Source organism: Chanos chanos, chromosome 12 (genome assembly GCF_902362185.1).
Source record: "Chanos chanos chromosome 12, fChaCha1.1, whole genome shotgun sequence".
Classification (NCBI taxonomy): Eukaryota; Metazoa; Chordata; class Actinopteri; order Gonorynchiformes; family Chanidae; genus Chanos; species Chanos chanos.
Window position 1 is genome coordinate 21435510 of NC_044506.1, and position 15147 is coordinate 21450656.

At 44.5% G+C, this 15147-nt stretch overlaps 1 protein-coding gene across 2 annotated transcripts; it reads right to left on the reverse strand.

Annotated features, from left to right (window-relative positions):
• Positions 1 to 253: 253 nt before the first annotated feature.
• cacng7a (calcium channel, voltage-dependent, gamma subunit 7a) lies at positions 254 to 14122 on the reverse strand. 2 transcript variants are annotated; one of them, XM_030789420.1, is made up of 6 exons: positions 13921 to 14116; positions 12707 to 12793; positions 12242 to 12382; positions 7673 to 7818; positions 477 to 706; positions 254 to 308 (listed from the first exon to the last, which is right to left on the reverse strand). In XM_030789420.1, the coding sequence occupies exons 1-6, from the start codon at positions 14114 to 14116 to the stop codon at positions 254 to 256; spliced, it is 855 nt and encodes a 284-aa protein (XP_030645280.1). The 2 variants fall into 2 exon arrangements, with proteins under 2 accessions (XP_030645280.1, XP_030645279.1); XM_030789419.1 differs by having other exon boundaries at positions 254 to 706; positions 13921 to 14122.
• Between the last annotated feature and the right edge of the window lie 1025 nt (positions 14123 to 15147).

Consider the following 15147-nt stretch of genomic DNA (forward strand, 5'->3'; position numbering starts at 1 on the left):
CTTTACGTTAATAACCAAAGTTAGATCTTTCTTCACCTCTGCCCCTTGTTACTTGAGCCCTGTCGCTCTTGACTTTTCACCCCTCTCTCAGATGCTGTCTCCCTGCCCTCTTGCTTGTTCTGGTGGGGTCTATGTGTGTGTGTGTGTTTGTGGGGATGCATGTACATATGTGTGTGTGTGTGTTGTTGCACCTCCTCTCCGACGGACTCCCCTTTCCCTCTCCCTACCTCATACCCTCTGGTTTGTGCCTCCTCTAGCAGGGCGAGGCACCCATGCGCATGTGTGCGTGGTAGTGGGGAGGCGGTACCGGAGAAGGGGGCGTGACCAAGGGCAGGGCCTGGGGCGCAGGGCCACCGGCATGTGGGGAATGGAGGTCGTGAGGGTAGGAGGAAGAGGAGGAGGAGGAATGTGCAGGGAGGTGGAAACTTGCCCCTGAGGAGGGACCTGAGGACGGAGGATTCGAAGGGCCGCCGCTTTTGGGTGGAGGTGGTGGAGGAGTCTGGTTTAGCTGGATGGAGATGTCACTGGAGACCTCAGACACGCTGCGGCCGCGCTGCGGAGGAGGCCAGGACTCTGGGTGCAGGTACTGCCCGCTGTAATCGCTGCACTCCGACAGACGGGGGCGATAGAGAGCAGGATGGGGCCGATACATCTCTTCCTCAGCGTAGCGTTTCATGAACAGGTACACAGACATCACACCCGCACCCTGATAGAGCGAGAGAGGCAGAGAGAGAGAAAGAGAGAGAGAGAGAGAGAGAGAATGCTGTTTCTACTGGGGACCAAATGTCAGCCTAGGAATCTCAGAACCACAGACCCACTATAAAGTTATGAGTAAAAATATATATACATATAAATCCATACACTTGCAGTTTTTATGCTGTGAGTTCTGAGTCAGAATTACTCTGTACACAAGGAATCCTCCAATGAGAAACCAGGATTCTTCCTGTGGGATGCATACATCCCGAGCTTACAAAAATACAATATCAGCACAGCCGGGTTGGCATTTATAAAGCCTCTCAGGGTAAAACTTTGGCCTTTAGCGCCATGAAATTCTTAGAATTCAGGAAATTAACTCCAGTGCTTAGAGTGCCTAAGAGTGCTCTGAACTCCCAGAGTGTCTGAATGTGTCAGTGGTGCCCCATAACGTCTCAGAGTCGTTAAAGATGGCAGCGCACTGCACCCTCCATGCTTTCAAAGACATGCTAGAATTCTTTGATGATGCAGAGCTAATGAAAACATGTCTTAAGTGGACTTCTGAGAGTTTTAGGAGTCATTCCCAGAGGCTTTATACATGCCAGCCCCGATATTTAATGAGAACGACCCACTAAGATTTAAGATTTAAAACCTTATGAATATGTAGCATTAGGGTAACCTGTACTACGCAGAGGTCATGTTTGAGAGTTAGCATGTAGTGAGATTTATTCATATTCTCCATATCACTCTCAGACCTATGTTTGTCCCATCTTTCCCTCCTCCTATCACCCTCTCATCTGTCATCATCCAAATGATTACCTCAGCCCTTCCATAGTAACGCAAAACAAGCTGAAGACAAAACCTTACTGAGGAGAGATAGACTCATAGAGAGAGAGAGAGAGAGAGAGAGAGAGAGAGAAAGAGAGAGAAAGAGAGAGCGCTTTTATGTGAGGCTGTTTGTGTAAAAACAGCAGCTTTCTGACACTGCATGACTATTCTGCTATTGCCTTTAACCGCTTGTCACTACTATTTAAAGATACTGATCAAAGGAGTGGATTATGGTGGAGCATTAGCAGTTAGCATGTGACGACGTGGGAGAGGGGTGAGTGTTTCGCTGGGGGCTGCTGTTAGCGACTAACGTTAATGCATACAGATGAGAGGAAAACGCATGACATTTCATGCAGGTGTAAGTGAGCTAGCAGACAGTGCAAGTGGCTGATCCTTACACATTCTGAGGAGCAAAGACCCCAAGGACTCAGGGTGTTTTTCAGAGTCTTAAAAAAAAACTGATGGTGGTGTAAACACATGGAACCAGTGGCAGAATTGCTAGTGTCAGTTCGTTGATGGCTGGAAGAACATCACACGACCAGGTCTGATGATTTGCAGACAAAGCTGCTTTGAAGGCAAAAAAACCCCCGTTTCAATTGTTGTTTTGGTCCATGGATTCCTCCCCTCATCCCTTGTGAACCCTCCTCTTATACTGCAGTCAACACCGTCAGACACATGACAGTGCTGTGGTTTTGTATTTGAAATATCAAACGCCCTTCAGAATCTACGCTGTCACCCTCCCGTGTCTCTTCCTTAAATGTTTGTCTTCTCGATGCATACCTAGTTTGCAATTCAAAAAAAAAAAAAAAAAAAAATCGCCACTGAAAACAAATTACATAGTGCTATTCACATCATGTCACCCCTATTATAGCTGACAATATGTCAGTCAGCATCTGTGCTCATGCAGGCCTGCATTCTTTGTCTCCTCTGGACCCACTGAATCTTGCTATTCAGACACCAATAGCTTTCTCTCTCCTCTCATTTAACGTGTATTTTGAAACGAACCGTGCGTTATTGGCTATATCGCTGCAAATAAAGAAGGTGGGTGGCCTAATCGTTTTCTGTTTTTTTCCTTTTTTTTTTTATGACTGCGGTATCTCGCTCACCCATTTTACCCGAGGACAACAGAGAGGATGCACAGACAGGAGGGAAAATGGAAGCAGAGAGTCATGGGGTCATGGAACACTGTGTGGTGTGAGAGAGATCTGTTTGTGGACGACACAAACTTTTGAAGATGTGAACTGAGGTAAACTGAGCACGCAATGAGAGAAGGAAATGGGAATGAGAGAAGGAAAGGGAATGAGGGAAGGAAAGGGAATGAGAGAAAGAAAGGGAATGAGAGAAAGAAAGGGAATGAGAGAAGGAAAGGGAATGAGGGAAGGAAAGGGAATGAGAGAAAGAAAGGGAATGAGAGAAGGAAAGGGAATGAGAGAAGGAAATGGGAATGAGAGAAGGAAAGGGAATGAGAGAAGGAAATGGGAATGAGAGAAGGAAAGGGAATGAGAGAAGGAAAGGGAATGAGAGAAGGAAATGGGAATGAGAGAAGGAAAGGGAATGAGAGAAGGAAAGGGAATGAGAGAATGAAATGGGAATGAGAGAAGGAAAGGGAATGAGAGAAGGAAAGGGAGTGAGAGAAGGAAATGGGAGAGGTGAACGGAAGTGAGAAAAGACCAGCGGATATTCCCCACAGCTACCCTTTTATTCCGTCACTGTCGTACCTTTGTGATTTGCTTGGTGTCCAACAGATACTCACTGTTACTAATTTATGATTCTGACCTTTGGCACCTTCTCAGGGATTTTGTATGCTACTGGATATATTTTTTTAAATGACATTTATAAAGAGTACGTCTTACATTTGACGCCGGATCCTCTCTCCAGGTGTAGTTTGCTTAGCCAAAGTGAAGCGTGTGTGTAGGCTGCCAAAAACACACGGGACTGTGACATCAGTGGGCATCGTCTCTTGGCATTAACAGTTACGATCTTTTATTTTTAACCTGGCAGTTCTGGTGTTAAATGCGTGAGTTCTTTAAGCTGTGAGTGATTAAGTCTCTGAGCAGTCATGCACTGAATAGGTAAAATGTCCTTTTACAGTAGCTTGACTGATACGACCACACTGGCACCATCCATCTCTTAACAATCTACTCCACAGTGTCTCAGTCCTGTCTGCTGCTCCATGCCACACTCATGGGCCATTAAGAATCAGCAGCAAAACAAATTATGGGCTGGCAGTGAAACTGAGGAATCAAAATGTCATCAAACTAAATGGAAGGAGATTGTATAAAACAGGTCAAAGTACAGCTCAAACAATTAATTCAGCTTTGGGAGCATTCCAGCCGCTCTTGCCTAGAGTTCAATACTTGTTCTTACACCTCTCACAAAAAAGGTCGTTGTTCTACGCACTTAAAATGAGGACTGGAAATTTAGGATTAGAACTTTACAAGTTCACACAAAACTCATCAGATGACTGGGCACTTCAGTCTGGCATTGACCTTGGTACACAGAGGAACTGAGACTTTGGCCCAGTGGACACGATGACTGAGAGAACAGTTAAGTAAACACCCAGTGAACAGGAAGCTGAAGTACTGGCCTGACAAGCTGGGAGTGACAGCGAACTGTGACAAATTGGTGAAGAATATTAGGCTGGCAAATATCGTTGCTTCTCCATCATATATCAGAAAGAATGAATTGAATTTTGAGGTGGAGTGAACGCTAGCATGATTGACCAGGGCAGTTTGGTTGAGTAAGTCATCTCATTCAGAGTGGTGTCTTATCCAGCTCATTACTGAGTACTGCATTAAAACACTGGAGCGCTCCAGCACATTGAGAATTATACAGGCTGACTGAGTGTACCTCAGTTCCAGAAAACTGACAAACATGTTTAACAAGATCAGACTCAAACTGCCACTCTTCATCAGTGTGCAAAGTTTCTGGAATACCAGGCTCACATCTGAAGCTCTCAAAGAGACATTCGGCAGTTCCAGAAACTAATTCTGCACGTCCGACGCGTAGCGGTTGTCATAGGGATCACTGGCGATTGACAGCTCAAGAATGTCAGCAGCCTGTTTTTGAAAAGGAAAACGCTTTTACGGGCTCTGAGAAGCGAAAGAGAGGACGTGGAAGGCTAGCTTTTGACATTCTACTATGTTCCTTTAAAACTAAGACCATCACCTCAGCCCAGGCACACTAGCTTTCCTCATTACGGTGAGCCATCAGAACATGACTCTCTGATGTTTGACTGTCTTTACTCTGTTTGGATATCATGCCACACGCATGCTGTAGTGTGGTTTTGTAACTAGTGAAAAAGTAATGACTCCTAAAGCCTTTTAGACCCCTGCCCTGTGCGTGTTTCCTCCTGATGGAACAGAATGTCTTGAGAAGGGATTTTAGTGAGGACTCAAATTCTGGCAGAGGATCCATTTGTATCATCTGTGAGGACTGGTGACACTTTTATCCTTAATATGTAACTTGGCATGTCTCTTGTATTGGTTCAGATTCAATGGACAAGGTCCAGTGAAACTAACCAAGATTTTGGCCGGTGTGCAGCTCAGTCTTTTTCTCCTTGGTGTTCAGATGCACATACCACTGACATATCACTGCACGACTGGCCAATGACAGTGTCTCTGAGGTGGGTCGGGCATGAGGTACAGGGGGATGCTGTTCCAGGTCGTCCTACACAAACTCGGATGGGTTCCACAGTGATAGTCGCCTACAGGTCTATAGAACTGTTGTCATAGTTTGTTTTCTCAAACTCGAATGAGAGGCTTTCACATCTTTACTTGCAATGGAAATACTGGAGCCTTTGTCCAAAAAAAAAAAAAAAAAAAGGCCACAGCTAGGCTGTCAGCGAACACATACCTGGGCTGAAATAGATTTGTCATCTAGCTTAGATGGTGATTTGTACAAGAGGGCACCCTCTTGTACTTGGGGATGTTTGTTCCTCGGCAGTGGTCGCTGGTAGTTACTCCGCCGGGAGAAATCAGATATAATTGGATGCCCCTGTCTGTCAACACAGCGGAGGTGAACACTGCATCTTACATGAGGAGCCACATCCCTTGCCCTTCATGGAGATGGTCTTGGACTCTGGTGGAGTTTGTTACAAAGATTACCAGTCCAGGCACATCATACTTGGTGGTGGGCTGGAGATGCAGAACAATGCTTGTTCTCAAACTTTATCCCTCAGGTCAGTAGCAGGCTTTTTTTCTACAGCTAGTGAGATGTGTGGACCGAAGGAAAATAGCCGCATACATAACTGTGAACTTCACTAGATAACTTCAGACTTCTTTTCCTCCTGCAGTCAATGCATTGGCCTCTCCAGCGCTGGGATTAGTAGCTCATTAGAGCCATCTGGATGGACCATAAGAGTATGGCCGAGGGTCAGGTCCTGGCAGGGATGCAGTATGGATTTACAGGGCGACACAACCCTCTCTCACTGCACCTGCTGACAATAAGGCTTTCGCCAATGTACCTGGCCGCAGTCTGCAGACAAAACTTTTGCTTTAAAACCTCTCCTCTGATCCAGTGAAATCTGAAGTGATACTGCTGGCTTGGCTACATAATGGACTATATATTGAGCACCAAAAAAAACCAGAAAACAAAAAAAAAAGATGAAATCTTTAAAAGAGCGCTGTTAAAATATTTTAGGAAAAAAATTTAAAATGACAATGACGCAGTTTGGCTATATTCACAAAACAAACGTGACTCAATAAACAACAGATTGTTTCCAAAACAAATAAGCAAAAAGCGAAAACAGGACAAGGGGTGGAGCAACACATGTCAATCATGACAACATGAACACAAGATCACAAACACATGTCAATCATGACAACATGAACACAAGAACACAAACACAGGCCAAAATCATGACAACATGAACACAAGAACACAAACACAGGCCAAAACAAAAGGACACACCAGAAGCAGTCCTCAGTATCGTGTGTGTGTGTCCTCACTGAGCTGGGTTGCAGGCCGCACTCCTGTTCCGTAGCAGGCATCTCATGTGACCCTGGGCAAGTCTGCGCCACTCCCATTGGCAACGCCTGAATGAGCACTTGCCAGTTGACAGGTCTTGATTTCCTCGATGAAACGCGTGGACAATGACCTCCCTCAGGCGCAGGGGGCGGCAGCGATGCCTCGGACACTTTGTTCCTCTGACCTCAGTCCCTTTGAGAATTTTGTGGGATGATCTTTGGTGACGTGTTTCATCGAGGACACCAAGACCTGTCAACTGGCAAACGCTCATTCAAGCGTTGTCGGGGGAGTGGGCCGGACTTCCTCTGGATCACCCCAGACACCTGGTGCAGAACATGAGTCAGAGGTGTGCTGCTTACATCACAGCTCACGGAGGACGCGCACGACTCTGAGGACTCCTCTGGTGATGTGTTTGACACCTTCGAATGATTAGAATACCATTGTCTCTTTTCGTTTGGACTGCGTTTGTGTTCTTGTGTTTGTGTTATGACGATGTGACTTCCGTTACATCACCCATTCTTATACGTTTTGTTTATTTGTGATGAAAGTAACCTATTGTTCACTGAGTTGTGTTTGTGTAGTAAAGGTGCCCAAACCATGTCATATTTAAGATAAATATTATCAAGCCAACAGGATCCTGTTTTTAATATCTAATGCTTATTCACTTTTATGAACAGAAAACATGCTTTTTTGCTATGATATTTATATCAGTACATGAGAATTATCCAGACCATGCATTTTCTCCAAGTTCCATGGAATTGACACTGGTGCCGTTTATAGTGAAAGAACTGGCTGTCCCTACTCGCCAGGTTAAATTCACGCTCTCACTGTACATACGGCTCATGGACTCGCCCTCAACAAACTTCTTTTTGTCAACCCTGCTACCAACTTTATCAGTGCGAAGGTCTGCAGAAGCCTGCAGTTCCTCACAGCCGTGTCCAAAGCTTTCTCCACCGCGAGATTCCACTGCCAGTTGTTTGGGAATAGTGTTTAGGTTGTTGAAATAAAGGTAAATTCAGGTAACAGCTAAACTTAATGATGATCTATGAACTTAGCTGCTACTGCCACTTAACTGTGACAGAAACCACTAATGTAAACGTATGATGTCAGGGATGCTGTGAGTGAGATAGCATAGCGGGTGACTGTGATTGTTAGCGACGTGCTAACACCCATTTTGTCTCACCTCTTTAAGGAGAAAGGAGCTAGCGGCAAATGCAAAGGACCAGCCGTAGTGGTAGTGGAAGAACTGCTCTGGCTCTCTGGGTCTATTCATCACCTCATCATTTATACTGGAGATGTACAAGACCAGCCCCACCACCAGACTTAGACCTGAGAGAATGAGAGAGAGAGAGAGAGAGAGAGGGGCGAGAGAGAGAGAGAGAGAGAGAGGGAGAGAGAGAGAGAGAGAGAGAGAGAGGGAGAGAGAAAGTGACAGACAAACAGAAGTGGTAAAAGGAAGAAGGAAAGGATTCAGTCACATGTAGAGAAAAGATGTAAGCATTTGAAGAGGGAATCATGAGAGAGTCAGGTGAATGAGAAAATATACCACACTGAGAGCACATGCACTGTTCAACATTTTTCATGATTTTAGTCCATTTGCTGATCAAATTATGGTGCTTCTTTTTTTCCCTTGAAAGGTCAAATGCTTTTGACGGTAATAACAGATGACAAGCGAGGGTTAAAAAAAACATGAGAACATTATATCCCAGCGCATTAGAATTTAAAGAGTGACCCCGAAAGTTGAGACTGAGATGACAACGATGGCGCAGCTGTCGGTAATTTGCAGAGAGTGGGCAGGGAGTAAGCAGAGCCACTGACAGCCTCCGGCGTAACCAAACGCACGAAGCATCCCTCTCGAAGCCAGCTGCCCGCATAAAGCAGGCCAGCACGGAGACTCTGAAACACAGCCATTTCAAAGTGAAACCGCTCCGACGGGAGGCCACGTGGAGGTTCCCTTTCGTTAAACGCTGCATTGTGGCACCTCTGCGTGACTGACTCTGCGTTACTGCGATGCTGTGCTCCAGGGCTACTGATCTCTGGGTTAAGACGTTATCAGACGCCTTCAGCTGCACAGCCTGCAGACCACCGCCGTGGCGCTTTTTACTGCCTTACTGCTGTGGTACCTGCTCCCGTGGCGTTTGGCTGTCTCACAGAGCCCGAGCGAGCATCCCTAACCCAATTGCAGCCGCTACAAAAACAGCATCTGCAAGTGCTCATGGGACGCGGTGACCTCACTTCCACCCCCAGCTGTCACAACAGGCAGGACTGTGGTTTTGACCAGTGTGTGCTGGAGGCAGTGTGTGTGCCCCTGCCCGCCTCCTGGTACACAGCCAGCTCCCTGTCCACACACACACACACACACAAAGACACTGCAGCTCTTCTGCCTCCTCAGCTAAGCAACAGGCTCACAGTGTCTGGTCTTCTTCCATTAAAAGATTTAATCTGAGGAGTAAGCAATCTGTGTTATTTAACTGCTGACCTATTAATAAATATTCCTAATTCTTATTTAATAGGTTACGGAATCAGCAGAAACAGCATTGCTGGATTTTGATGGGAACAGTGATTTGCCCTAGCTCATTGCTTTCTTCCTTGCATGTGACTGGATGACTGTTCATTTGCTCTTCAGAGACAGCGGAAAAAATAGGTTCCATAGGTCTTCCCAAAACCTTTGTGAATCTGACAAATTTACCTTGTAGGTATCAACCAAAAGGTAACACTGGTATGCAACGAATCCTGATTGGTACATGACAATATGATCTAAACAAGATTTTGATATCTAGGCTCCAGTTTTTGTACAATAGACCGGTTTTCAATCCATACAACAAGGACAAATAAAATAGAAAATGTTTTCTAAAGGATGCAGAGGGAACTTTGCCTTTGGTTAAAATGGACAGTCACCAGAATTCAGAATTACTTTATTCTGTAATAACTGTGTGTTTTGTGTTTTGTTCTGTTTTGTTTTGTGTTTTTTTAACAGGGGAATGCAGTGGTGGCTTGCAGTAGGATAATATGAGTGATGTGATTAAGGCAGTAAATTACTGTGTAGATTAAATTTGATGCCAGATTCCATTTCTCCGAGTTTCTATGACCCACTGAGGTAACTGTGGTGTTCCTTCATTAAAAATGCAGAACCCCATCATTCTTCCTATGGAGCCGTAATCTTCACGGCTTAATTTTCATTCACCTAAAGCCTTTGTTTTTCATCTACGTGTTTTTCTCTTTCTCTTTTTTCTCTCACTTTTCTCTACGTGGGCCCCATACCTGTCTTACCACAATCCAGAGTCTCTGCCATGGAGCAGAGTTTCTCCAGTCCAGCAGTGGACAGAGAAGCTTTACTCTCACCCACGACTGACACGTCTCATATGACGTCTCTGCCAATCAACACAGCCTAAATGAGGAGCCTTAGCACAGGGCTGCATTGTAAATGTGTGATGTGGTGCTGTCGTGGGACCGGATGGGAAAAGCACAATGAAAGATAAGCTTGCCCAGTCATTGTCACCCCTGTCAGAGTGCTAATTGTCTTGGCTTTGGTTAAGGGAAGACACAGTTGGGAAGAGTCTCGGCTTTGTGCCCACGTTGTGCCCTAAGCTGCACCCACGGCCCCTCTGGGAAGATTTCTTCACCTGGAAATTTTGGTGTCTTAATTTTATCTGTGGCATACTTTCCATTCTTTCTTTCTTTTCTTTTTTTTCTTTTTTTAAAAATGTTTGTAGGTTTACCATCTAATTTATTGTAGAGCCCGACCGATATATCGGCGTGCCGATATTATCGGCCGGTATGAGCTATTTACCGATAAATCGGTATTGGCATTTATAACGGCCGATAAATGACAATTAAAAAAGAAACGGAGAGATGGGAGGTGTTGTGAACGTTGTCGTTGCATAGTTTGTCCTCTAGAGGGAACACTGCAACTCCACTGAGGGCAACACACGTGCGAACACAAGAAATGACGACCATCGGCTGACCGAAGCAGAGTTGAGCAGAGTAGCCCACGACGGAGATCACCTGTGTTCATAGTAAGTTGATAATTGTCAAAATTACGTTAAATGTTAGGGTATTTGAGTGTTGTAAGCTTGGCTAAGCTTTCGACAAACTTGATTATAGGTTTATTTATTAAACAGTGCGGCAGTTCTAGTGAGTAAACAAACAATGGTCCTATCATTTCTCCCTCGTCCGTTCTAAAACTTTTCTGGCAGCACCACTTACAGCAGCTTATTACGCTATCCATTGCTAAATGAGGTTACCCACAAAGCTAGCTAATGCCATGTTTATCAGTGGAAGAATGCTAACGTTAATGCGCGGTTGAACTATAGCGCTTATCTTATTCTGCCTAAATGAAGCAATGGTAAATATATCTGTGACTCGTATGTCTGTAGTTACTGTCGGTGCATTGGAAGATATTAAACCAGAGGGGACACATAAATAAACATGAGATGCACAAGTGTCTAACATGATTTGGTAGCCAAACAAAGTTATCAAGCTTCTCTTTCAAATGTGTAGCGTGAAATCCTGAAGTCGTAAGTCCTCGTTGCAGACAGTCACGTAGTATTAGATACATTCAACAGCAGCGTTTACTCTGGGTCACTATCAGTTTACTGCATAGTCTAAGACGGCATGTTTTTACACGGCGCCAAATGGTGGTTCAAAAATGGTTTCTCATAGCTTGCACTGGACAGAACTAAAAGTATATTTATAAAAGTAAAAGTATAGTGTGTGTGTGTGTGTGTGTGTGTGTGTATATGTATGTATGTGTATATATATATATATATATATATATATATATATATATATATATATATATATTATACATTTGACTTTTATTTATCAAAACTGTTCAAAGTACTACTCATGGCAGTAAAACAAGTTTGTTTCCTTTTTTAACTGCATTATGTCTCATCATTTTGGTGAGGACTCATAAATAATTACACATAAAAAATATTAGGGTAAATCTTTGTTTAGGTTATGGATTTACAAAATTCAAAGAATATTGGTCAATATATCATTATCAGTTTTTTAAATCCTCAAATATCGAAATCGGTATCGGTCTTAAAAATCCCGTATCGTTCGGGTTGTAGTGTATTGTGCAGAGGGTCAGCCGGCAGTGGGGCTGCTCTGGGTGTAAAACCACCAGTGATGCTCGTCTCTAAGGACCCAACAGAGGGCGTTCATAGGGCCTGATTCTCATACGCCATTAGACCAGTGTTTCCCATCTGTTTTTACTCAGCTCCCCCAGTAATCACTGGTCCGTACTCATGCAGGTACGCCGCGTTTTTACGAGGCCTTCACTCAAACCAAAATAGCAAAAGATAGCACACGCCCCCCCCTGCCAAACCGACCACTGCATATGCTGTCGCGATACAGACATAACCCTTATTATCAAACTGTGCAATGCACTTGGAGGACCATGTGTTCAATGCTAACCATATTTGTATTGGTTCTGAGTGGTCCAAGGTGTCGTGAGGGAGAAAGACCATTTGAAGTTTCACTCATACAGGCTCCCCCTTTTGGCACAATTTGATTCGGGCAGAATAACTCTGCCCTGAAAGGACCCCAGACTGAAGATTTCACAGAACCATAACCATATGCTCCACTACATTTTCTTAGCCCCCCTCTGCACTGTGCTCTGCTTACTGAAGCGAAGCCCTAATGTCAGACATAAGCACAGTTCACAAGGCTCTCTCGATGCGACACAACAGCTTTGCGCGATGTAAAAAATGACCCCCCCTGCAGAGGGCCTCAGGTGAGACATTACCTGAGAGAATGAAGAAAATTCCAGAAACAAAGGCCAGGATGGTGCGCTGGGGGCGGATATGTCCAATGTTACTGATGACAAAGGCGGTGAAAACGAACAGGAGGGAAACCATGGGAAAGGGCGTGGCTGTCCTTACCATCTCTGAGAGAGAGAGAGAGAGAGAGAGAGAGAGAGAAATATGGTCCATAGAACATTCTGTAAAGCGTCTAGGTGTTTCTTCGATTCAAAATCAATTCACGACCGAGACAAAACCCCCCAAAAAAAGCACATTCGGTCCTCCCCTCTCTGTTCTTAGTTTTCACATGCATCTCTTTACGTCAGCTGTGCGATGGGGGTCTGATTGGTTTTGGGGGGGGGGGGGGGGGGGGGGGGGGTGTGGGGAGTGTGTATGGCAGGACGGGAACAGTACTGATATATTCAGTATCCAGTCTAGAGTGGATTCAGTATCTCTGCCACACCACTTACTCAGTATGTTTGCTGTGTTTTCAGTCGTGATCTCTATTTCTGGCTCAGTGAAGTATTCAGATGCCACACACCTCCCTTTCTCTGGCCCTGCCACAGAGAGAGAGAGAGAGAGAGAGAGAGAGAGAGAGAGACAGAGACAGAGACAGAGAGAGAGAAAGAGAAAGAGAGAAAGAGGGGGAGAGACAGAGACAGAGAGAGAGAAAGAGAGAGAGGGGGAGAGAGAGGGAGAGAGAGAAAGAGACAGAGAGAGAGGGGGAGAGAGAGAGAGAGAGAGAGAGAGAGGCAGACAGAGGAGAAACAAAAGGGAGGAGAAAAAAAGAAAGGAGTGAGCAGGAGGAGAAGATTTGGCAGTGACAGAAGAGGAGAGCAGAAGAGACAGGGTCAGAATAGAGAAAACAGAGATGAAAGGAAAGAATTTAACCCCAAAAAAAAAGAATAAAGACTGAAGAGAGAGGGAGGAAACAGAGAGGTAACAGCCTCTACATACAAACACAAACAAACAAATGCATAACAGATAAGGATCAGAGACGTGTGGACAAGAATGAGACCGTAATTAACATACCATATTTTATTAACAGTCTCTCTCCATGGCCAACCTACAGCCTTTAACACTGTCCCAGAAACGCTTTTTTTTTTTTTTTTTTTTTTTTTATGAAAGGCATCTGTAAACCATATCAACTAAAATATTTCAACACATAATTCAGTATTCAGGCGGACATGCAAACAGACGTGCACACACACACACACACACACACACACACATGCACGCACGCCCCCACACACGCACGCACACACCACACACACAGACACACACACTGAAATGGTGACATCATCCTTTCTCAGTGAGCCTATCTCAGCCAACTTGGGGTGGCTTTGTTTCAGACTACCTCAGCACATCCTGCTACTGCTGTCAAAACAAACCAGCATGAACCTCCAACACCACAGTACCCAATAAAAGCGAATCTGGGAATTTGCCTTATGAAATATAATAAACATTATCTTGTTAACTTTTCTTGAATGTGTCGTTTTCCTCCTGATATGACAATACTTAAATATTGTAAAACACTGCCCACTCAGACCAGCTGTTAGCTTTGAACATTGTGGCTTTCTACATGAGGTTCTCCAAAAAGAGTGTGTTAGCATTACATAAATGCCATCTCTGCTGATTAGGGGGGGGTTTGGATTTCCGGAGGATTGGGGGGGGGGGGGCATACCGGTGACGAAGCAGACCCTCCAGAGGCCTGAATGCAGAGCCATCTTCACCTCCGTGGTCTGGTTCTGCTGTAGCACAATTCCCTCCTCCATCAGGAGCCAGTAATCCGTTGACACGGCAACCCCGACCAGGAGCAAGCCGCAGGCCCCGAACACGGAGGAGAGAAGCGTGAGCGCCCTGGTGCTGAACGAACTCATCTGCATCGGTAAAGAGAATCATCGATGAGCCCTAGACAATCTCACAACTCCGTGGAAAAAGCTGGTGACTTCACCGGTGAGAAAAACAACAGCCCATAGAGCTTGAATAAGGCTGTCCTTCTATCTCACCGTATTGATTAACTGCCGAAAAACACAGCCCAGCACAGCCCAAAACTCATACAATAAACATACAATAACCTACAAAGAGTGTGAGTGTGTGTCCGTGTGTGTGCATGTCTCTGTGTGTGTGTGTGTGTGTGTGTGTTCATATATGTTTTTAGACACAGATTATCTAGGATTTTCCCCCCACGTGGGCAGATGTCTAAAACAGTGTTCAATATTATAAATGTATGAGTCCATGCGTTAGTATTCCGTTAAAGGTGAGATGAACTGCGCTGGTGTTGTTGCAGTAGATTTGTGTAAGATGCATTATTCATTAGTCACAGAGGTAGGTACATCTGAAATAACCGTACGGGGTGTAACTTAGCATGGCTGTGTGCATTTATGAGTGCCTCCTCATACAACTGTGTGTATGAATGGCTTTGACCCTGTATGCCCATGTGTATTGGAGTTATTAGTTGTTTCGTTTTGATGGAAAGACAACATGGTGGACGGAGACATCAATACGGCATACAGAGAGATGGAGTTCACAACTCCATTAGTGCTCAGAACAGAAAACCTACTATTTTGTCTGGATTAAAAAAAGATTAATATTCTGATATTAAGAAAGAGAAGGACTTAACATTAGGCAATAAAGAGGAATATGCAAATGAGGCCTAATGAGATAAGAGGTTTGACAGAAAGTGTCTGTTATATTTAGTAGCAGGAAAATATTACTGTACAAAAGTGTGAATTATATAACTTCGATGAAAACCTGTTCTGTGATTAAAATGTGTAACTATGTATTAGAAAATCGAAAATAATGAGAACACGATAGAATGACCATCTGCAATGGCCAAAAAAGCTGAGTTGAAACATCCTGCAGTTTCTGGTTGGTGATAAAAATGTTTTGTGTTTGTGATTGAGTGAGT